The sequence below is a fragment of the Cupressus sempervirens genome, chromosome 10 (genome assembly GCF_028749045.1).
Source record: "Cupressus sempervirens isolate cs-2001-9-10 chromosome 10, ASM2874904v1, whole genome shotgun sequence".
Taxonomy (NCBI): Eukaryota; Viridiplantae; Streptophyta; class Pinopsida; order Cupressales; family Cupressaceae; genus Cupressus; species Cupressus sempervirens.
In genome coordinates this window covers 890,032,617-890,058,941 of record NC_143127.1, presented here as the reverse complement: position 1 = coordinate 890,058,941, position 26,325 = coordinate 890,032,617, and the positions used below count along the sequence as shown (strand labels likewise).

The window sequence follows — 26,325 nt, the reverse complement described above, 5'->3', positions numbered from 1 at the left end:
CTAAAGGAGGCAGGTAAACTGTAAATCTACTAACAGTGTGCCCTTTGTGGCCTTGATTGTAACACCTACACCCTTATTATGTGATGTTGATCTCGTCACAGCCCTTTGAATGTGGTTATCTATGATTCAGCCCTCTTTTTAGGCTGCTGATTTTATAAAAATAATTTAATGTAAGCAGAAAAAATGCCTTCTACCAAAAAAGGAGAAGTTAAGAAGTATAATTATTTTTTACAATTTAGAAAATGTTAGCATAATTGTTGCTGCTTTACTAATGTACAATTGGCTAGCAACATTAAACAATGTGCAAATATAATTGCATCAAACTGCCCAAGTGGAAATCCGAAAAACTGGTAAGTTTTGTAAGAAAATAGACCATTCAAACTTATAATCATACTCTATATAACAGTGAAGCTTGGGAAAATTAATTTTGTTTTTACACTTTTATCCAATGCCTAAATTGTCTACGGCTTAGTAATGAAAAAGAATTACCGTATTACACAACTCCAAACTGGTCGGCTTATTCCAGAACATGATATCATCTATTTTGTTATGCATCTCTTGCTCTAGCATCCTGATGATGGATCATAGAGTGTGATCCAAAATGTTGATGTTAAAAACTCATAACAATCTAAACCAGAAGCAATCTGTTCAATGATATCATCTGTAACATACTTTTCTAAAGCTACACATCATACATTACTTCACCAATATAGTAGAGCACATGATCTACTTCTGCTTGTCATTTGCCTAATTTCATGTTAACATAGTTAAAAAACTCTTCATATAATTGTAAGAAATCCCTTGATTTATAGATATTCTAGACAAGTGTAAGAAAGAGCTTTATAAAAAATTCACAAATTACCTCAGAAACTTTCCAGGTTGATGGTTATTCTATCTGCAGCATCTCCCACTGATTCATCTTCCATACAACTTACTGAAATCCGTGTCTGCATCATTTCCATAGGTGAATAGATACAAATCCTCAGAAGTAATTACTTGACCCTATAACCAAATGTCAATAAATGGAACTAATTAAATTGCTGAATCATTTGATCAAACAAGCAGTTGTTAACAAGTTTCAAAAGGCCACAATTTGCATGCACAAGCCAAAGCCTGAGGATAAGAAAAGAAAAACCCGATTCATATAACCTGCAAAGACCAGTACGTAATCAGCAACATGGATGACAGGAAGTACGATGCAAAATTTGAACTTTGGAATATACCAAAAGTGATAACAGAATGAGGAGTTCCAAATTTGAACGATAAATAAGAGATAACATAAATTTATTAATGTCCAACAAAAGACCACAAATGAGGTCAAAGGGACTGCCAAACACAAGACAAGGGCCCAGCCCACAGCAAGGGCACCAAGCAGTACCTGAAGAAAGAGAGCCAAAGCAACAAGAAACAGAAAAGATCAACACAGAAAGAACCAGGGAGGAAGAAATGAGGGTGGGAGGGGAGGGTTGAAGGTGGTCTAAGAGAGAAGCATTTTCTATGAAATGGGAAGGGTGAAACAACAAAATTTATCTCTTGACAAAGCATATTTTTGTACTGATCAGCCGTATAAAAAGATTAAAAGAAAAAAAGTAAAACCTGGTACAAAGATCAACAGAGGTGCTCACAAACCACACTTGAATGAAGACAGACAGTTTTGCTTACATACCTTAAGATCCAATTTACAAGAGATAAATGAGAAGTCTTTTAACATATTCAACTATAGTAAATGAACCACTTCTGATTACTTAGAAAAGTAAAAAAATGGAGATCTCATTCAAATGGCATTGTGCATCATTATACAGCCACACTGTAAGCATTTATGAATATAAATGCCCTGAACAGCTGAAATATTATCTAATTGTCAGTCATGGAAAGATTAATTTCAGCGTTGCATCGTGTAATATAACTATAATCACAACCAACTTAGCTTGTAACCATTTATTAGTATCCCTCATGATCAGAATATGAGCAGATGCACAACATGCTACAAAGTCAAACTAGCACAGAAGTAAATAGAAAACAAGCAGAGAACCACATCAATGGACAAAACTAGTTTCACCTTTCATGAACAGAAAATCACATTAGAAAGGAGAATTATAATTTTATATCCACCAGGTAAAAACTTTTCACAAGGAAAGAATGGAAAAGTAATTTGACCATCCAGAAAATGTAGAAACCTTGACCTTGGAAATGATTACCATGAACATTTGCTTCTTTGATTTTGTTAAGAATCCACACTTGCAAGTCATGTTAAGCAGAATCACTCTTGTACTTTCAACAATACATTTACAAGGGATCAATTCAACAAAAGCCTCACAAGTAGTGATATTTCAAACCACTATTGCTGTAAGATCTTCAAACACGGTTCTGATGGTAGGTCTTTCTGATGCAGATCGAATGCATTTTAGAGCGATGGCAAGCACATCATCCATTCCTTTGGGAGGTTCCTGGTCCCCATCGCTGGAAAAGAGATTACGATCAAAGCAATCTACTGAGCGCCCTTCTGTTGCCAGTAATCTTACCCAATCTGTAAGATCAACCACCCCTGAATTTGCAGATATGATATCCCCTGCACTTTTCCCAGTTAAAATCTCCATCAAAATCACACCAAAAGCATATACATCAGCCTTAAATGATGGCTTTGATTTCTTGGCAGTAGCCAATTCTGGTGCTCGATATCCAAGAGCACCTGCATTCAGTATCTGTTCTGTTGTCCCAGCTGGTGTCATTAGTAGATGAAGACTGTAGTCTGCATGTTTTCCATTAAGATCAGGACCATCTAGAAGAACATTTGTTGCTTTCAAATTACCATGTGATAAGCATACTTCATAATGTAGGTAATTCAAACCACGAGCAAGGTCAACAGCAATTTTTAGTCGCTGTGTCCAATCCAAAGGTGATATCTTCCCACCTGGCCTCTCTGCAAGAGAATTCAGTTATTGCATTTAAATTTCATCAAGTATTGAATTAAACATCAAGGATTATTAACATCACATTTTTATTTGAGAAAAGTCCAGCAAATTATCAACTTTTAGCAGTAGTTTTCTGTTCACAATCATATCAGCATGCATTAAGGAAAGCCAGACTACTTCAAAAACTTGCATAAGAAACAAAGTGATAAACTTGCCTCCCAATCGTGCAACACTGCAAGTCTAAATTTAATTTTTCTTAAAGGGAATATTTACATATATGTGAGATCATTTCACATTTTAAGCATAAAAGTATAATTGCATTAAGTATTTTGACACCGTACAGTGTTAGGAACCTGCATTATCAGGGGGCGTGCAAGATCGTGTACAATGGATCCCATGGTGATTTGAACCTAGATCACTGTTGTGGAAACAATCAGGCATGTCCTCATGCCTATGCAAATACTAATTATAATGCAGAAAGTACCATAATTAAAAGCTACATAAGGATTGAGGCACTCGGAATCACAATGCAAACTCGCCACTTACCAATTATGAGGGCCAGGGAATTGTCATGTACTAAGAAGTGCAATTAGAAGCTGTAAAGTAAATACAAATAACATCTATCTGGGCAATTAAAAGAAATAAGTTCGATAAATCCAAACTAAACCAGCTGTTCTGAATTCAGACCAGATTTGCTTACAGATTTGTTTTGGATTGTCTATCATGGTCAAAATGCCAACTTTTGAACTGATTCTTGGGATGCACATCTGCCTATCATTTCTAGGTTCCTACATAGGATGGATCACAGTTGCTCACTTCTATCAACCCATTATTCATACATGGAAGATTGGGCAATGTTGAATACCATCTTCAGATTGGCCAATCCATTGAAAAAGCACAAAAATCTCAAGTTGATACAAATTCTATTGGGTTGTTCTCTTTTGACTTCCTCACTACTTGAGACCCTTGCTAGGGGAAACAGTCATGTGGGTGAATATTCAGTATCTTCAGGCTATGCTTCCCTAAACAAGAATACTTGTCTCCTGCTGAAGGACCTCTTCAAACTCATATGGCAGCCTGCTATTTGGCCTAAGGTGAGTTTCCTTGTGTGGTTGTTGGTCAAGCCAAGAGACTTACTGGGGATAGGCTGATATAACATAGTTTTTATGGTACCTTTGCTGTGTTTTATACTTGGTCGATGAGTAAACCGCAGTACATTTGTTTTCCCAATGCTTCCTGTTATCTTCTGTATAGAATCAAACTGAATATAGCTGAATTTTCCAAGAATAAAATTTATCTACCTCATATTCTTAATCTGTAGGAACATTTTTGTAAACAACTCTCACTGCAACTGAGAACTTCAACAATGTCTGCTTTTTGACCTAAAATGATATATAAGTTAGATTGATCTTGGACAGCTTGTCCCTTTGGCTGTGGTAAGTTGAATATGCGATGGTACTCCAAGGGACAATCTATGTCAGGCCAGTATGAGAAGGATTGGTAGGTACTCAGGTAAATTTGTAAGCCTTTTCTTTTTTGCTGAATGATTTGGAAATACAACTAAAAATTAGGAAAAATATATTAAGCAATTTATATAGGGGTGAAAGAGGCTCTCAGAACTTGGGTGGCAAAAACTCCTAATTGAATCCAGTCCAAACTGAATCATCAATTTGCGCTCTGATCCTCAGGGATTCCATAGAAAAAGTTGGCAAATAACAAAAGATTTGAAGAAGAATAAATTCTAGGAAGTTCAATTCAGAAATGTTCCTAAAAAGCAGGGTAGAGTACCAGATGGTGTAGCCAATTGGGCTCTCCACAACCATAATTTCATGGTTCACCTCCCCAGTGGTGGCAGCTCAAGCTTCAAGAGGATCTTAGAGAGATCTTTTAATTTAAATTATCTCAATGATTTCTAATATGTATCCAAGTACCCTAATTTAATAGTGACAATACCAAAGGCCTTGTCCCTAGCTTGTCAAGGGCATGAAAGAACCCATTCTTCCAACCCTTAAACCACTTCATGAGCTTCCAACCTTTACTGGTTTGAATATAATACCTAGAATTCAAAACCAATAACTTGGTATATTAGCTAGACTATTGTTGATAAATATTTTTTGATGGATTGACAAGTCAGTTCTCTCCAGCTTTATGAATAATTCTTGAATGAATTTCAGCAACTAAGCTGAATTGCTTGTGAGTTGATCTCTTTTGCTGGTTGATTGATTGATTTCCTTTAATGGATTCATGAGTGATGACTTAATGCTTGTTGATTTAATATATTGGTGAATGATGATTGAATGAATGCCGGTTCATAAGTTGATTCTTAAATGGATTTCTGATTCTGTATATAGTTGAAAAATAAATATTGAGATAAATTTCTCCATTAATCTATCCTTTATACTTTCATGGTGAAAGAGTCACCACCATTCATTGCTGCCTTCGAGTAATAAGTATTTCCAACATTACCAAAGTAATGATCTCCCTTTCATGTCTTATTCTTAAAAGGGTCACAACTTTTCATGATTTCTGCCATTTGAAAGAGTCACCACTATTCATTCTTAATCGCTGCCTTTTTGAGAATAAGAATTCATTTCCAAATAGATTGATTTGTTCCTTCCTATCCTCCTCTCACAGAATGGTGTCTTCTTCATAAGTTAATCCTTCAATAGTGATAAATTCTTTATTTCATTCCTTTTGAGCATTCATTAAACTTAATTGATTTTTTTTTTTTTTAATTTATAGTTATTGAATTTTAGTTTTACTATTTTTAATAATTTTTATAAAGTACTTAATTATTAATTCCCATTCCAACAAGAGTAGATTAGGTTTATTCCACCTTGGGGGACGAGGGGGGGGGGCAAGTTTCCAAGATAGGGGGACAGAGGGGCCTTAATTTGGGGACAGCAGGGAGATGGTGACAGGGGGACCTGGGCGGTTGTATATATTATACATGTGGTACTTAAAATGCTAGTTATGAAAAAATTTATTGCAATATAAGATATAAAGATATAAAAGAGTAAATACTTGAACATTGCATTGAATTGGAACATCAAACATTGAACATAAATAGTCAAATCAGCAAGTAGTTAACACCAGGACGTCCCCCCATCCTCGGCAAAGGTGGTAGAATCTGGTGGCACCGCTAGGGATAGGGGAACAAAGTCCCCAAGTCCCTAATGCATCGAAGTCCCCAGTGCGTGGGGCAAAAAGGTGGGGGGGGGTACATGTCCCCATGTTACTAGGGTGTATTCCAAGGGAAATAAGGTACCAAGAAGAGTTTAAAACATAATGATATTTCTATCAAGATTAAACTATGTAGTTTTTGAGACAAACTCATTGACTATTCACAAGAATTCATCTCTCATGAGAATAAATGAAACACTTAACACTCGTTGGATCTGGTGATGCTCACATAGGTGAAGCACCAAGACTTCCCAGAAGGTCACCCATCCCACTAGTACTCCAACTCGAACGGGCTTTACTACGGAGTTTCCTCCATGGTTAAACCCACTCTGCTTGCAACCCCATTTGCATAACCTTCACCAAGTTTTGTGCCTTATTTCAAACTATGAATGGTTCATAAGGCACAACACTTGGTGAAGGTTTTGCAAATGGGGTTGCAAGCATAGTGGGTTTAATAACCATGGAGGAAACTCCGTAGTTAAGTGCGCTCAAGCTAGAGTAGTACTCGGATGGATGACCTCTCGGGAAGTCCCAGTGCTTCACCTCTATGAGCATCACCTAGATCCAATGAGTGCTAAGTGTTTTATTTATTCTCATATAGAAATGGATTCTTGTGAATCACTACTCATGAAACATGAGTCAATGAGTTTGACTCAAAAAACACATAGTTAAATCTTGATTGAAATATCATAATTTGACTTGATGTGGAAAGTTGAAACATAACTCCTAGTTATCAGTTTAAAACATGACAAGTAATTTCCTTGATTTCCTATTTTAATCAAAGATACATTAATTGTTTATAGAACCAACATTAATTGTTATTAAACCGAATAACAATGAACAATTAATTCAATTCCTAAAATTAAGCCACATATTACGTAACCAAGCTATAATGAATTGAAATTATTAAATTGGTATTTATCCATGTCCAAATATCGAAGCCCCTCTTCATTGACAACAACATAAATGACAACTTCTTGAAACCAATTATCATGAATCAAGACACCTCCCTACCAACTATTCGACTCATGAAAACCCATTGGAATATTGCAGTACTGAATCTCCAAGTACTTATAAAAATCCGCTTTTATTTTAAGAAAATAACAATAAATTAAATATAATATGATTTGTGATGCTTGCTTAATACCAAGGTTGCATGGGTACTCGTACCCACACCCCTAGTACTTGTACCCACGTACCCAAGTACCGGGTACACGTATCCCACGTACCGGGTACTCGGTGAAGAGCATCATAGGTAAGGACCTTGATTAAGATTCTAATTTTTTTTTTGGTTTTTTGTTTTTGTATTAGCTTGTTGTTTAACAAACTTAATTCAATACCAAATCAGTTTGAAACTTTGATACTCATTAACAATAAACTTTATCACTGTTCAAGTCATAAGTTTATCATTTGCAATATGTCATTGTCATATGGTTTAGGATCTTCTTGTTCATGTTTAAAGTCTGCCTTCTTTGTTATGCATCTAAGCATTTATTATTTTAAACATATAGCAATTCTGAAACTGAAAACAGTACATTACATTTGCAAACTTTATCACTGTTCTTGTTTTTGAAAAACCATTGTCATGACTCATAATTTTAGATTTTTTATAAATATAAAAGTATAATTTTTAAATAAGTTTGACATACCCAAGTACCTCCGTCCCCTATTATGAAAAATACTTCAAACATTCAGCAATAGCATATATATATATATATATATATAAAATTTATTTATTAACTTTTTTAAAATGACTTATGGCTCATATTTTCAAATTTCTTGTTTTGAATGCTCAATGTCATGACTCGTGACAGATATTTTGATTTTTATATTTTCTATAAAATATTAATTATATAGAAAAATTAAGGCATACACACGTACCCCCGTCCCCTATTTTGAAAAATATGCGTACCCATACCCATTACGTACCCATGCAACCTTGCTTAATACACATCGCAACATTTCATTTAGTGTGATTTACTTGAAACTTCCATATAGTGCAACCATGAAAGGAGTGATTATGGTCACATATAATAACCTCAAATAGGCTACAATTTATGTATGACGGATGGTACAGCAGCATTAGAATAATCACATCCACACACTAAAGACGTGAAATTTTGTTTTTGTACTCTTGGAATATCCACACCACAAAATGAGCTAACAATCTAAAATCTTCACAATCTAGAAATACCTCAAAACCAAAACTGTAATCTAGAACCCAAACAACAAATACCAAGCAACTAGATGCATTCAAGAGTTTGCTGAACTTTTAATGAAATCACTCAAATGGCTACACAAGTTTTCATCCCTAAAACCATTTTGGCGAAGGGCTACCATTCTTAGGCAGAAAAAGAATAACTCGTGCTTATTCTCTAAAAGAAGCAATACATAAAATGAGCAAGCTGACTCTTCCTTGTGTCCATACCTCATTTGATTACTTTTTCTGGGGAAAACATATAATTTACGCGTACCCACGCCTTTGGGACGCATACCCAAGTACTGGGTACTCAATGGAGAGTATCATAGCAAAGGACCTTGATTAAGATTTCTGATTTTTGTTTCAGTTTTTTTTTTGTGTATCAGCTTGTTCTTTATCAAGCTTAATTCGATATCAATATGTAATCAGTTTGAAACTTTGATACAATACTGATTAACAGTAAACTTTATCACTTTTCTAGTCAGAAGTTTATCATTTGCAATTTGTCATTTTTATATGATTTGTGATCTTCTTGTCGATGCTTAAAGTCTGCCTTCTCTATTACGCATCTAAGCATTTAGCATATATTATTATTTGCAAACATATTGCAAATCTGGAACTGAAAACAATAATCACTGGTCTTGTTTTGAGAAACCATTGCCATAACTAGTATTTTCAGAATTTTTATAAATATTAAATTATATTTAAAAAGTATTGACATACTCAAGTACTCTCATCCCCTATTTCGAAAAATAGTCGGACTTGTACCCATACCCTAAGTACCCAAGTACCCCCATCCCCATGCAACCTTGATAATTTATATTTTTTCAATTTTACTTACGCACAGTTTAAAAATTCATCTTTTTAATCACTCAGTTTTAGAACCTTGGGTCTAGCAACACTTTCAAAACTCACTTGTAGCAACCTTTTTAAATAATTGAACATGTCATTTTGCTAAAATACGATGTAAAATTAATATTTAATTACTTAATTTAATTGCTTCACGTCTTACCACCCTATTATATAAGCCTATAATTAATTTGAGCAAATGCTAAGGTCTTCGTTTAATTTTACACTTGAGAAAGCATGACAGCCCCCTCCTCAAAACTATTTGTCCTCAAGCAAGTACACTCAATCCATTTAATTAATCCTATGTGAAGATCATTGTGATTGTAGGATCACACATCAACAACATTGGAGATTTGTGAATCCGTTTACTCAATGTACTAAGTTGAAAGACACCTTCAAATACGGCCTCAAATTTCCCTAATAGTTATTAACATCTACAAGGCTTCTACAACCTCCCCAACAATTTTCTTTGATCTATTGTGTTTATGTTGTACCACTCTAATGTGAGCTAAAAAAATTGTGCAAAGTTTTTTTTTCACTTCCTAGACCTTGAGAAGGTGGCAATACTTTTGTCGAGGTCTAATATCCTTTGATAGTCCTAAAGACAAACCACTAAAAAGAAAAGTATAATCATCTTTGTATTTTGAACATGACAAGTATCTTGCTAACCCATAATCAACGTTGGACATTTGTGGATGGAAACTTCCATTCTTTGTGCATAAAAATATGGTGTGGTGGCATATATGTAAGTTTCTTGAGGCTTCAGAAAGTGTATGCTCTAAAATCTTACATGGATGATACATCAATGCTCTTAAGAAAGAAGCAAACGTACCACGATTGGTGTCATCATCTTCAAGACTTAGATGCAGCCCTTGCTTCCATGCTAAACTTTCAAGCTCTTTCGTTTCTTCCTCCTCATCAAAGACTACCTTGATATAATGTATAACAATAGTCTCCCTTTACATAACCATCAAGTGTCGAAGGTTCCTTGCAATGGAAAGACAAATTTTATACACATGAAATATGACTATTATTAGTTAAAACTTGGAAGTATAATTAAATACTTGCTCGAATGGGTTATCACTCGCTGACAACAGGCAAACTTAACCAACTGTCAAGCACTATTTGTATTCAAACAAGTCATGTTGTTGATTGTGTGCTATGCCATGAAAAGATCCATCTCTCTGCCAAATATCAATTGCATTGTGTTTTTCTTGAGTTATTCATATTTAGTTGTTTGTGAGTTATATGATCATGTTCATTTGAAAGTTCATGCTTGCTCTGAACGAAACAATTTACTAGTAGGCAACAAACATTATGGCAATGTCGTATGTTCGAGCATGGAGATAAAAAAGACAAGCATAATGGTAGAGTAATAGGTCGGTCGTTTGAACAACAAATGTTTGCAACTGATAATGACATAAAAGAAGAGGAAATCGCAAAGGAAGATCATTTGACACAAGATCTAGTGTGTGCATGGGAAAAGTCAGTCGACCAATACATGTAGAGAGAAGCCCACAAAAGAGCAGTTCCTAAGGCACTAAATGCAATGAGCTTTCTGTGCAACTTACACTCTATGATCTTCTTAAAAGCATCCCAAGGTTGCTAGCACAAAACTTGGTTGAAATAGAAGAACATGTGGCAAGACAAGGGAAACAATGTTGGCGACAGATATTGCAACAAAACGAAGAGAGGAGCCAATGGGAAGAGGAACACATAACACAAGTAGATGCCATACCATTGGCAACTCAAATAATCAATGCTCCTTTTGCCCAACAAGGACAGAAGGTGACATATCAAGGAAGTGACAAAAGCAGAAAAGGAAGCAGAGACTATGGTAAGGTCTTTGCAAATCCAAGAACAAAGTGAGGAGACATAGGATGCAAAGACTAGTTGCAAAATCTCTAAGTCCCCCACGAAGCAAGAACCAAAGCATAAGTCATAGCTGGAGTGGCAGGCAAAGATGTAGTGACATTGAAGGCATAACACAACCCACAAGACAAGGTGGGAAGAGATCGCAAGAAAACTATATCTCTCAGGCAAAGCAAGGGAGGGCCTTGCTAACCAAGCAAGTGATCCCTTAGTATTGAAGGTGATTAACAAGGATTGTTTGGAGGGTGACTCCATACCAACCACCGAACTATCAATGCACTCTAGGACGATAGCAATGAGGAGAGAAATCTTGAAGGAGAGGTGGCATAATTGTTTGTAAGTGTCGAGTGGGCACTAGAAATCTAGTTATATCAGAAATGGTTCCCAGTCTCTCCACGAGTCGAGCGAGTAACCCGAGTCAACAAGTCAAGTCAGCCATGTTGAGTTCAGGTCTGCCAATCGTGTCAGCCTTGTCAGTTTCAATATATGATAGTAAAAGGGTGAAGACAAGGGTAAATCTTCATTAAAATTTCAAGGGTCGAGTTACACTTGCTTAGTCACGGTCGGGTCCGAGTCTAGGAACTTTAATATCAAAGGAGCCCAAAATAGGGAAATTGAAACCAAAAACTCCCGAGAGAAGGGAGTATAAGTACTACAAGGGAGGTAACCAAGGCGTGAATGACAAAGGTGGAGGGGTAGACAACTAGCGCATGGCCGCAGGTGCAAGTGAAGCACAAGGATGCAGAGGAAGAACTAACCCACCAAAGAACTTACACAAATGTATTCAAGCATTTTGACACACGAATGTGTAGGATTGGAATTTTCAATGAGACTCTCCAAGAGGGTCATCAATATTTTATGGACAAATATTGTACTAAAATGTTGAGCAATTAAGAAACATAAAATGATTAAGAGGATTGATGCAAACCATGGGACACAAAGGAGAAAATTGAAAAGACACTGCGTGCAACACTAAGGCTTGAAACAAATTAAATAACATGGGGGTACATATATATTCAAATGTCCTCCTTTTAGATTTTCTAATCTTGACATAATAATTCATGAATTATTATATGGAATAGTAATGAAATCAATAATCCTATAATATTATGGTAAGAAAATAACAGTTTTCATGTATTCCAAATAAAGGGAATAAAATGGGAAATAAAGATTTCATGAGTAAGTTATGAAATATCATTACCATTTAAAATTAGTATGGCTATTTACTTATATGAATATGAAATAGGATATATATATATACCAAACTCATTTCATAGTATTAGGAGATAAGTTATATGGAAAGTAATAAAATAATGAGATAAGTATTTTTTTTTTATATCTTTAGTACTCTAGTTACTACTTTTTGTGGTCAACCTCTTATTTTTTATATGTACTATAAGTGCTATTTACCTTGATCTTTTCCTCTAAGAATGTACTTGTAGGAAAAGGAGGATTGATAATAGATTCAAAGGGAATCTGACACATTTGTCTGAAGGAGCAGATAGAGGATATATTTTTGTTGATCTTTGAAGATCTTGATCATATCAGATTCAGAGGGAGTATGACACTTCATCAAAGGCAACTTTGGTTGAGGAGCTCAAATGATTGATTTTTAGAAGGAGTTTGAAAGTCCTTATGTGTTTTTGTATGACCTTATTGGGCCTACCCGTTGTGCACATCATGAAGAAGTGATGACATCCAAAAGATCATCATTTGTATATGCACAAGTTATTGAAAGGCAACGATCTTACAATAACTTTATTTTTCTATTATGAAGGATATATCTTACAATGTCTATGTAGATCATCATAGATTACACTTTGCATGTTGGATGTTTATATGGTATGCACTATGAGAATGTATGTGCATATACCATATAAACAAAACATTTTTTGAGTACATGGTGAATGTTATGCAAATTGATGTTCTAGAGGGCCATTATACAGAGTACTTGGTGAATATCACGTGACTTGATGTTTTGCAAGGCCATTACTCAAAGAGAAATTGATGTTTTGGAGGGCCATTACACAGAGTACCTGGTGAATATCGCGTGACTTGATGTTTTGGAAGGCCATTACTCAAAGAGAAATTGATGTTCTGGAGGTCCATTACACAGAGTACTTGGTGAATATCACATGACTTGATGTTTTGGAAGGCCATTCCTTAAAGAGTATTTGGTGAATATCATTGATATTCTAAGAGACCAATACTCATGATATCAAATGTGATATCAAACATTTTTGAGTAATTGGTGAATATCATGTATTCTGGGAGACCTATACTCATATCAGATGTGATATCAAAACATTTTAAGTACTTGGTGAATATCGAATGACGATATTTTGCGAGACCAATACTCTATCAGATGTGATATCAAACCTTATTGAGTTTGGTGAATCTCATATGTTGATATTCTGGAAGACCAATACTCATGATATCAAATGTGATATCAAAATGTTGAATATCTTTTGATCAAAGATATTCTAATATTACATTGAGGTAATATATGGTCATGTATTTATCCTCCCTAGCTAAGAGAGTGTGTTGATGTTTTGTAGCTTTACTCGGATAAAATACATCAAGATATGTATGTATATATATAGATATATATGAGTTTAAATATGATAATGAACAGACATGTCCCCTTCACGGGGCATGTCTATTCTCTCACTCCCTTATAAATTTAAGGGGAGGCTGCATTTGGAAAATACACACCATAAAACAAGGGAGTGCCATCACACTTGCAAAAATCCTCTAAAAACAACAATTAGAAATATTAAAATAAGGTTCCCACAAGTTACAATACAATTAACACATTCTTCAATAAGAATCAACATGTTACACAAACATAATTAACTTTTCATAAAACATATTGCACATTTCACTTCAACAACCTCTCCAAAATGATCTCTAAGGCTTGCTAACACGAACATAGTAACACGAAAATGTTGTCAACCACGACCTAAGCTCGCTAACCTTAATACCACTTTGCGGATAAGATACATCCAATTTACTAGCAACTATCTCTGACAATATTTCCTACTTATTGGTCTACTACTAATCTTCACCAAATGAACTGTAACTTAACCAATACTCAACATAAACAAAGGCAAACATAGATGTACCATTTATGCTCATCTAAGAACATAATCCTAAGCTCGCATAGCTTAACATATTCTATGCCAACTTCGTTGTTCCAATAATCCTCTGCGACGTACAGAATCCTTGTTTGTCATGAACTCAAGAATGTGCTGACATCAACGACAAAACTTGTCATCAATACAACACATAACTAAAATATCCAAGTGCCAACCAGACTTGTATTCCGAACAATCTCCCCTTGTGGCATTAATGGGGACATATGATTAAAAACCATCAACCCAAAACAATTTTCTGAATATCCTCAACATATACAACTCCCCTAACAATCTTCCATCTAAATACAAATTACCAAATATCCTCAACATATACAACCTAACAAACCTTTGATAATCCTCTTGACATTAGCAGATTTTTCTTGAGGTTCTTCATTATTTCTCTCCCCCTTTGACATCAATGGAAAAAGTGTCAGTATGCAAATATCAATCTGAAGTGCTCCCTCTTTGATGAACATCCTCATCAAAGTAGCTACATAGGATCAAGCCAATCTGCAACTAAGAAAATATGTGTCAAGTGCCAAAAGACATTGTTATGCCAAAAATCAGTCATAAGAGTTCTTCAATTAACTCTACTCACTGCAACCACTCCCCCTCGGGTTTTGAATCCCAAATTTTGACCTAATTAAAATAAAGTTTATAGTCGTTGCAATGATTAGTTAGAACTATCAAATGTCATGATCATGTGAAAAGGAAAATTATAGTTAACCTTTTATTTTATATGAAATTGAATTGTTATAATATGATGAATTTAAAATTGACTAATTGTTTATCATGTATACTTATTTATGATGGTAGTTAGTCGTTGTTACATTTATCAGTTAATATATTCTGATTTAAATGAAGGAACTTGTTATTAATGTGGAAATGTTGCACTGGTGGTTGCAAAAGCAAACGAAGGAGAAAAAGCATATTGCTAAATGGGATTCAAGGAATGGGGCACAATCCTATTGTCAAATCAACAAGTATGACCTCTAACTACCTTGATGAAGGATTTAGCAACTTCACAATAGAGTACAACAATGGACAATCTTGAGCTACTTAGTCAAACATTTAAAAACAGTACACATCTAAATATATTGTTAAGAGCAATTACCTCTCTATTGATCTGAGTCCCCGTCAATGTTATCATTATAAGTTATTTTATATATATGTGTGTGTGTGTGTGTTTGTGTGTATGATCACCTTGATACATGGATGATACCTATAATCGTATACATACACATATGTATGCATGTGCATATATTATGATAATAGATAAACGTCTATTATTAGTTAATGGTAATCTATTTGTAATTTATTGTAAATATTAGAATGTTTCTATTCTTTATAGTTGTTTCCAAAGGAAACATCGTTTTATTCTTTTGTATATATAGACCTCTCGGTCTCTATTAATAACAAGCAAGTATTTTACCATTAACTTCATAATATGGTATCAGAGCCAATAATTCAAATTTTTTCTAAAAAATTATAATTTATTTTGAAGTTATCTGCTAAGTGTTTTTGAAATCATTTCTGCAACTCTCTCTACGGCTCGTTTAGGGTTTCAATTTTGGGAAATCCGACTGTGATAAAAATCACGTTTTTTTTGAGAAATCCACCTAAGGCAAAATTGGTTTTCCTTGTGTTGCAACCTAGTCTTCAAGCGCAAATTTCTACCATAATTTCTTAGCAAGAACGTTCCTTTTTTTGTTTGCTACAGACATCCCAGCAAGCTTGTGCACAGTATCTACCTGAACTTTTGAGTTTTTTGGCGTTTTTTGCACTCTTTTTGCAGACAAGATTTGGCTCTTTCATGTGCCTCCAACAACCAAATTGTGCCTTATTTTGTTCACACTCTCTCTTACACAATCGTCTCTAGTTGAGGGTCTCTCTCTGGAACAAAAATCGACCATTTGTTTTCAAGAAAACTCAATTTTTCTACAAATCCAAGCTTTCATGGCTGTCAACTAGGGTTTTCTTCAAAACCTATAATTTTTTACCTTGAAAATTTATTTTTATTATAAAATCTTGATTGGGTTTTTCAAGCACTCAACTGGGTTGTCATCTGTTTTTTCTGGGTGCCTCATTTTTTAGTGCTTCGAGTTTTGAGCAAACAAACCCAAAAACCACCAACATATTATTTCTAGGTTTCGAGCTCTCTTCTAGGTCATCCTTCAAATTTTCAAAGTCTTCCGTTTTTTTTTTGCCTCGGAGAACATGCCTTAACAAAATTTCACGTTTTTCATTGAAAAACATGTTATGGCATCTCTGACAGACATTTTGCTTGAGCACAACTCAAAATTCAATGGTCGAAATTATGGCACTTGGAAGCAATGGATCATAGCAATTTTTGAATATCAAAATACCAATCAAATTGTTCTAGGTGTTACGAAGCGTCCGACTACTCCTTGTACTAATTAGGATACATGGGATCTGAATAATCAAAAAGCGACGATGCTTATCAATTATCCATGATTGACGATCAGCTCTCCCAGATTCCCTTTGACAAAACAGCTGCCGAGATATGGACACATCTCAAAGGTCTTCATGAGACTTTTGACAAAAGCAGAGCTTTCTTCTTGAAGAACATTGCTTTCTATTATCATGGATGAGCAAACCTCGCTCCAAGCTCAGTTGAATAGGATTCAGGAAATCTGTGATCAATTGTTTGCCATCGGTAATGGAGGACATTGTGGTTATTACTCTTCGGAGTTTACCAAAGTCTTATGAGCATTTTATTGTGACTCTCAACATCACGTCTTATGGTGTTGATCTTAAGTTCACTAATCTCTTTTCTGCTGTAGCAAGATCGGTGGAAACAACAGTTCGGTAGCAGCTCCACCTCCACAGAGAAAGACTTTGCTGCTAAATCCTTTCAGAAGGATAAAGGCAAGTTTCAGCAGTCGTCTCAGCAGAAGAGTTCTGCTCCAACTTTAGACAACTCCCCACAAGAACATTCATTGCAACTATTGCCACAAGTTTGGTCACATAAAAGTTGAATGTCGGAAACACTTAACTGCCCAATCTAAGCAATCAAGTTTGCAACCCAAAGCGAACAGTGTAGAGCACATTGAGTAGACGAAATCTATCTTTTACACCTTCATGGCTAAAAGACCTGGAGATCATGTGAAGTCGTCTACCTGGTACATTGATTCAGGTGACTCTCATCATTTCACTCACTATAGAGACTGGTTTACTAACTACTAGCCTTATTCAGATTCTATTATTTTTGGTGGTGGAGAAGAGTACACCGATGTCAACAAAGGCAACATTCAAATTCAGTCTACTTGGAGGAATCTCATTTTCCTCGATGTGTACTATGTTCCACGGATGGAACTAAATCTATGATAACAATACAAAGCATCAGATCGAGATGTATGAATAATGCTCTAATTCTACTAAATTGATGCAATGTTGCATCATTTACTTTGTATCAGGTGGGGAAATTACACCAAGCATACCTCTGAGGTACTCAAAGGTGTCCTTAGCCAATGGTTTAGTAAATATGTCTGCTATTTGTTCCTCTGTACTTACCTATTCCAATCTAATCTCCTTTTCTGCAACTCTTAAAAAATGATATGTAATAGCAATGCGTGAAGAGCACACGATTATACTGAGAGGGGGGGGTGAATCAATATAATAAAAACTTTGTCAATTAAAAAATTTATCCAAACAATAACTTTAAATGTTGGAATCAACACTTATGCACATGAACACAATGACACAAGATTTATGTGGAAACCCAATGTGGGAGAAAACCATGGCAAATAATTGCTTTATATATAAAATTGTTCTTTTACAAAATAGTTTGTAGGTTCCAACCTACTAGAGGCTACGACCTCTATGTTTATGAGCACTAACTCACTGGAAGCTCTAACTCCCACACTTCATAGGCTTCCACCTACTGGAAGCACCCAACTCCCACTTCTGTCTTCGTGAGCACCATGGTAACGTGACTTGTGATGAGTCACGCGAGTCAGCGAGCCGCGTTGACCCCGCCGAGTCACAATGACCCGTGACTCGTGAGCAGCGAGTCACGTGGCTTGACTCGCGACTTGCCTGACCCGGCAAAGCTTGACCCGACTGCGGCAGGCTAAAATCCGACCATTAAAATATAATTTTTTTGCAACTTTTTTTAATGTTTTATTTAAATCTTTCTCACTCCTATAACCCTAAAAGGGCTCCCATAACACTCTATAATGAAAAGAAGAGAGAGAGAGGTAGAAGAGAAATAGAGTTTTCTTATTTTGCAACCAACTGAAAGGAAGAGGAGAAAAACTTGCATTTGTGACAGTGGAGCTTGCATTTAGAATTTTAGATCATCAAGGAGTTTATAGGAGCTCTTCTCAACACTTCCCAAAGTATTTGAAAGAGGTAAGAGTTGATTGTTTAGATTTTGATGATTTTTTTCTCTATGCTTATGGGTTTTTTGAATGATTTTTTTTTGCTTGTTTATGAGTTTTTTTTACTTTAGATCTTCATAAAATACAATGATGAAATGGTAATATTTGGTCTAAAATGTCTTATTGCAGCAACCTTTACATTTTTCCTTACTCATAATGGCTTCTGGAGGTAAAAACCCAAGCTCTCTAAAGGCAATAAAAAAGATGAGTGTTGGAAGTTCACCATAGACTTTCCGGGTAGAAAGAGAACTCAAACAAAATGCCTATTTTGCAAAACCATTAATAGTGGGGGGATAAATAGATTAAAATACCATATTGTTGGCATACGTGATCATGATACTGAGCCTTGTGGAGCTGCAACTGTTGAGGCTCAACATTTTTGTTATGTAACCTTGGAAAAATATGAACAACAAAAAGAATTAAAACGAAAACAATTAGAAAAGTTAGCTTAGATTGGTTCTAGTTCCCTTCCACGCTCATCTGCAAATGTTTCTGAGTCAGTAGGCTGCGTTGGAGAAGGTTCTTCCCGTCCCCCCTATCGTCCTACTGCTTTTGTTGCTCATTCTTCTTCTTCATCTATTCCTTGCACTTCTAGTGGTGCTACGATTGCTACCCCTTCTAGTAGTATTGGCTTTGCCTTTCGTCCTAGAGTCAAAAAAATCTAGTAAGTTGGACAATTTTTTTGTACCGCGTACCACTCCTGGTGCACAACCCTCACTTGAGAGCATGGGTTGGAATAGGGAGATACATGAAGCTGGAGTAAGAGCAATTTGCAAGTTTTGGTTTTTCTGCAACATTCCATTTATAGCAGCCAGGTACTTCAACTTCATTGATATTTGATTGTTTTACGTTTTAAGTTTTAAAATTTATATTCAATTTTATACTTTTAACTTGATGTTGAAAATTTGAAATATGCTAATTAAAATGTTTTTATAAATGTAATAGACTCCTTATTGACAGGGGATGATTGATGCAGTTTCCATCTATGGTGTAGGGTTCAAAGCCCCCACTAAAGAGGAGTTGAGTGGCCCTCTCTTACTAGATATGGTTGAGGAGATGAAACTTAAGTTGGAGGACCATAAAAAGATTTGGAGCCAAAAGGGGTGTACCATTATGACGGATGGATGGATAGATAGGAGGAATAGAACCCTCCTAAATTTTCTTGTTTCTAGCAGAGGTAATTCATCATGCTCTACTTCTTGGAATCTAAAATTTAATGTATACTATTATTGAATAACGAAAATTTTGTTTTATTGACTATTGATTCTTGAATGATAATTATTTTGTTTAACTTTCACTTTCAGGATCCACCATGTTTTTGAGGTCCATAGATGCTTCCTCACGTGTGAAAAATGCAACATTCTTATGTGAGACTATTTAGGAAGTCATAAGGGAGGTGGGGGAAGAGAATGTTGTCCCAGTGGTGACTGATAATGCAGCTAATTATGTTGCTGCGGGTAAAAATTTAACTTCTACTCCTAAAAAATTTGTTTTAGTTTTTTATTAAATTTTGGAAATTAAAAGTCTTTTAATACATCAAAAAATTTCATTGTTTACTAACTAATTTAAAATTGCTGCAGGAAAACTTTTGATGGAGAGACACCCAAAAATCTTTTGGACTCCATGTGCGGCCCATTGCATCGACCTCATGTTAGAGGATATTGGCAAGCTTGTATGGGTGAAATCATGTGTTACCAAGGCCAAAATCTTTGCAAGTTCATTTACAATCATGCCTTGGTCCTCAACACTATGAGGCAATATACAAAGGGAAAAGAGTTGGCTCATCCTGGTATCACAAGATTTGCCTCTAACTTTATCACACTAGAATCCTCGCTGACTTCAAGGTTAGAGTTGAGGTGCATGTTTGTTGGTCCAGAATGGAGTTCCTCCTCCTTTGCCACCAACCCTGCAGGGATAGATGCAACAAAATGCATTTATGATGATGAAGGCTTTTTGGAGCCGTGTTCGAAGATTGTGGAGGTAATTTAAATTTTAAATTTTAAAAGCTTAAGTTTTAAAATTTTATAAATTAATTTATCTCATACATATTTTTGTTTTATTTTCATTGTGCAACTTTACAAAGTTTCATCATTCACTAAATTGTTTTTTTGTTTAATTGTTTTGTAGATCACTGAGCCCCTTGTATCCCTCTTACAAGTTGTTGATGGCAAGAAGCCCTCTATGGGCTACATTTATGAGGGCATGGATAGGGCCAAGGAGGCTATTAAGGCCAAATATGTAGGAGTTGAGGAAAACTATGGCCCTATTTGAGAGATAATTGATAGGAGATGGCAAAATCAGCTTCATAAGTCCATCCATGCAGTAGCCTATTACCTCAATCCGACATACCGCTTCTGTGATGATTTCAAGGCGGATGAGGTAGTTCTTAGTGGCCTATACACAGTGATATCGAAGATGTTGCCTAATCCCACAAATATATTGCTTGAAATGGATGCCTATAATAATGCATCAGGGGCCATTTTTTCAATTCAAATTTGCAAAGGTCATATAAAATTGCAGGCAGGTAAAAATTGCAGCTTAAGCCTTATATAATATAGTTTCTAAATTTCTAGCTTTAAACTTAAAGTTCAAATTTTGAAATGAGACTAATATTTTTTTGTTTTCCTTTTTTCAAAATTCAAATATAGATGGTGGCAAATGTTTGGGCCTTCAACCAAAAACCTTCAGCAAATCGCCATCCGCATTTTGAGCCAGCCAAGTAGTGCTTCTGGATGTGAGCGCAACTGGAGCATGTTCGAGCACATCCACTCGAAGAGGCATAACAGGTTGTCTGTGGAGAAAATGAATAGGCTAGTCTTTGTGCACTACAACCTACGCATTAGGATCAAGGGGATTTTGGATAGTGACACCTCTTTGATTACTCTAGAGGAGGTTGATCCAGAGTTTGAGTGGATCACTAAGGCTTCTGATCCTGTTTTTGATGACGAGGACCTACAATGGCTTGACCAGGCAGATAGAGAGGGCCAGGCTGAGGCTGTGGCTGTGGCAGCAAAGGACCAGAGAGCTCCAGTTGTTCCTAGTGGCACCTCACAGACATTGGCAGAGCCAGAGGCAGAGACTACAATTGATCCTAGAGGCACCTCACAGGCTGATGCTATGGCTACTGAGACATCCAAGACCTACCTTAGACGCCTTACTAAGAGGTATTTTATAGATTATACTGAGCCTGAGGTTGAGGATGAGGATGACGATGACGATGACGATGATGATGAGGACTCCAACTAGGAGCCATAGCTGTAGACTTATAGTCTTGTTTTAACTTTTTGTTTAACTTAATATATGATCAAAATTTGGAATATTTGAATTTGATGATGACTATTGAATCTTGATGTGTTGGATTTCACAATACATAATACATATACATTTTGATGGTTTGCATAGATTTATCATTTTATATATGATTCTATGTTTTACACTTTTACTTTTATAATATTTCCTTTAGGCTTCAGCTACTGTTTAAACTTTAAAGTTAAACTTTAAACTTTAATTACTAGCAATATAGTATTTAGCAATTTACCTTTGTAGTATTGTACTTCTGTAATCAATGTTTGACTTTTAAGTTTTAACTTTAAGTATGTGCATTAAGATCAAATTATCTTCTATTTAATGATGTTATTGTGTCTTTACGCTTTATTCAATAATGGGTGCATGGAATGTTCTTTAAATCCTTTAAAATCTCAAAATTTTGAGGTTTTTTCACTTTGCCAAGTCACCGCCGAGTCACCACCGAGCCGGGTCACCAGTCAAAGCCGGGTCACAAGTCAACCTTGCCGAGTCCAAGTCTCGTTACTTTGATGAGCACCAACCCACTGCACAAAATTGTTTTCCATCTTGGCAATGCTGCTATCTTCAACTAATGATGGATACTTCAAAATAATATTCTTAACCTCCCCTACACTTACTCTTTTTCTCTTAATTTTCTTTAACCTCAAGTTAGCCACCAATTTACATAATATATTTCAGACTTATGTAAATCAAATTAGTAATCTGGTATTTATCTTATCACATTACTCTGCTATGCTTTTCTATATATTTGATATATGTATTTCCTTTACACCATTTTATGCTTCCTTGTTTATCATTCACAGTTTACACATTCTTTATTCTCTGATCTTTCTTTATTTACTACTCTACTTTACTCTTTCTTTTCTTCATTGCTATTCTATGCACTTTACTCTTATACCCTTTCTTATCTTCCAGACTTCTCACTCTCCTTTTTGGAAATAAGACTTTAATTATTTATATTGTGCATACAAGTGGATGTGATGTCATTTAGTTTCCTCACTTCATTTATTAATTAATAAATTAGCCTTAATCTTGTCTTTAACAATTATTTCCTTTTATAACTTTCTTAACCATGGAACCTTGTCTCTCCCCCCGCTTGATAATAAATTTTAATAGTTTTCTCAAATATTAATTTCTTCCGATTCTTAGAATTTTTGACCATATATCATTTGCATTCAATTCAATCACTGACTAATCTTTCTGACTTTGCTGACCTGTTCATCGCTGCCTACTGAATCAATATTCCTCTTTTTGATGACATCTTAGATTAATGTTATGATAACAGATGTCCTGGTTGCCATGTAATAACAGATGTTGCTCATCCCATAAAATATCAAAGGTTTGGTTCTGTGAATGATGCCGTCTCATATAGTTATTGCTGCTTTCAGTATACTATTTGTTCATGTCAAGCTTGGCTTCAGTAATGATGTCAATACTCTATGTTTCTCATTCTGGTTGCCAATCTCTGTTATGTCTTAACTGTTCAGTGTGGACTATGCTCTTTCAATTCTCTGTCCCAGTATCTTGGTTTTTTCATCTGATAATTGTTATCACTGAAGTGTCTTCTGAATATGGTCACCAATTGCTGTATGTGCTGTAACTGATTATTGTTGACTGTGCACTTTGAAATTCTCTATCTGTGCCATTAAAACTCTTAATATGTTTCTTTCAATACGTTATATTTACAGTTCATATTTCTGTGTCTTCATTCAAAACTTTATTCTTTCATTCATTGCAGATGCATCTTGACGGCAGCTTATAACTGCGCAAACATTTCATCTTTTATATGCTACATATCACCGAACTTAATTCCACCGTGGAGGGCTCTGTTGTTTTTATCGCTGACTACAGTATTGGCATCATTTTTGTGTTTCCTGTCTACATTATTATTTTATCACAGTTAACTTCAAATAAATCGGTATTCCCACTTTTTAATATCATACAAACTCTTCATACTTTTCAGACAGCCTGCTGTGTAATTATATTCATTGCTGCTAGTTCCAGATTTAAATAAACATAGTGATGATTAATCTTTTGATACTCCTGACGGTATGCTTGAATTATGTATCTATCACCGTCGACCAAAACAAACCAAAACTTCAGTCACAACTGCTGCTTTATGAACAAGTAGCGTGGTTGACTTAGGTATGTCTATGATCTTCAAACTTCATCAATTCAAGCCATCATTGTTGTCCAGGTTTCTTTCATATTGTCGTCATTATAAATGTTGTTTAACTAGAATGTTTACTTTTCACCCGCTGTCCTTCCATCAATGTATATGTGTGTTGTGCCCTCCAAATGGTGTTATCTTCAATGTCCTTTATCTGTAGTTTAATATTTATAGAGTCTCTTTAAGTCTTGTTTGAGGGAATCGTTTCATGCTGAGCTTTTGTTTTTATCTTCATTGCTTCCCATTCATAAGGTCACTGTTTCTAACTAATTCTTATTACATTGCTGCATATTGAAGACTTTAATATAAAGTTCTATCTTTGCTCTCTTCTATTTACTCTTCTCCTCTGGTCAATAGTATTGTATATGTCTTATCTATATGCTAACTTCTTTATAATATGCAATCTTCTGAAGATAATGATTTATTAATAACAAGGGTGTAATGCTAATAACTCTCTCATAATAATAATAAATATATCTCCATAATATCAACATCTTCGATTTTATAACTCATTTTATATTTGCCATCAATGACAATTTCTTCTTTGTACTTTTGTCATCAATGACAATAATTCCATCAATGTGTTTAGTTTTCTAATTTAAAACTGAATTCTTTCACATACAGTCCTTGTGTTATCACAGGGCATAATTGTAGGTTCCGCAAATTCAATACCAATGTCTTTCAACATTTGCTTCATCCATATAATCTAATTACAATTGTTTGCTTCTACAACATACTATGCTTCTACTATAGATTGTGAAATACAATCTTGTTTCTTACTAAGCGAAGAAACCAATTTTCCACCAAGAAAGAATGCATCACCACTTGTGCTCTTTCTATCATCAACATTACCTGCTCAATCAACACCAATATATGCACATAATGTAAAATCATTAAATCTATCATACCATAAGCCAAAGTCTAATATCCCCTTCAAATATTTGAATATTCTCTTTACTACTGCTAGATGTGTCTCTTTAAGATCTGCTTGAAATCTCGCAATTATTCCGACTACATTTGATATATCTGGCCTTGTATGCGTCAAGTATTGCAATCCTCCACTTATAGATTTGTATCTAGTTTGCATAGCATTGGGTGACTCATCCTTGTTTAACAATTTGCATCTAGTCACCATAGGTGTTCCAACAGGTTTACAATTTTACAAACATATCCTTAAGATACTTAGCCTAAGATATGAAATGTCATCTTTATTCTATGTCACTTGCGATCCCATAAAATATTTCATTTCTCCAATCATAGACATCTCAAATCCATTCTTCATTTCATCAGAAAATTTCTCACTGGCTTCATCATTGCCTCCAAAAATAATGGCATCAACAAACACACCAATGATCAATAAACCATCGAAATTTGTCCTTAAATACATATTATCGTTTGCATTACCTTTCTTCAAGCCCAAACTCAATAAATGTTTGTCTAATCTTGCATACCATGGTCTAGGTGCTTGCTTTAGCCCATATAATGCTTTCTTCAATTTGCAAACGATGTCTTTGTCTTCATTTAGTGGAAAACCATCGGGTTGCTCAATATATACCTCTTCCTCAAGTTCATCATTCAAGAAAGTTGACTTCACATCCATCTGATATATACCTTGAAATTCTTGTTAGATGCATAAGCCAAAAACATTCAAATTACTTCTAATCTTGCAACAAAGGCAAAAATTTCTTCAAAGTCTATGCCTTCTTGTTGTGAATATCCTTTGCATACTAACCTTTCTTTCTTACTTACAACTTCACCATCTTTATTCATCTTGTTCCTGAATACCCATTTTGTACAAATGACATTTTTATCTTTAGATCTAGGAACCAATTCCCATGTTTTATTCTTCTCTACCTGATCAAGTTCCTCTTTCACTGCATTTATCCAAAATTCATCTTTGCATGCCTCATTAGTAGTTTTAGGTTTAACTTGTGAAATCAAACAAATTTCTTCTCTTACTTTGTTTTTTGCCGTTACTCTTTTGTTTGCACCACCAATGATCTCATCTTCAGGATGATTCCTTGCAACATATTTTGGATTCATTTGCTATTCTCTAGATTCTTCTCTAGGTTCTTCTTCAATTTGTACTTGTACCTGTTAATATTTTGTATTCTGATTAATCATTGGTCTCTGGCTTGTGAACTCTTTCATCAACTCTTACATTTGCACTTTCAACAATCTTCTTTAATCTTTGATTATAACATCTATATGCTTTACTCTTTGTAGATTAACCAAGAAAGATACCTTCATCACTCCTAGGGTAAAACTTTCCCATATCATCTTCTCTTTTGAT

General features: G+C 35.1%; 1 protein-coding gene across 20 annotated transcripts in view; it reads right to left on the bottom strand.

The window, feature by feature from the left end:
* Positions 1–26,325, bottom strand: part of LOC149536846 (putative inactive receptor kinase At5g10020) — a 57,333-nt gene that overhangs the window by 6,867 nt on the left and 24,141 nt on the right. For 4 of the 20 annotated variants that reach the window (XR_016357149.1, XR_016357151.1, XR_016357156.1 and 1 more), the window contains exons 4-6: positions 2,199–2,920; positions 863–1,002; positions 490–571 (exon numbers count right to left, since the gene is read on the bottom strand). Coding sequence is in view for 1 of the 20 variants with exons in the window: in XM_089805022.1 (XP_089661148.1) it covers positions 2,331–2,920 (590 nt within the window). In the remaining 19 variants the exon portion in view is untranslated. Of the gene's footprint in view, positions 1–489; positions 572–862; positions 1,150–2,081; positions 2,921–26,325 lie in introns of those variants that run through there. The other 16 variants (XR_016357154.1, XR_016357161.1, XR_016357164.1 and 13 more) reach the window with 9 other exon arrangements.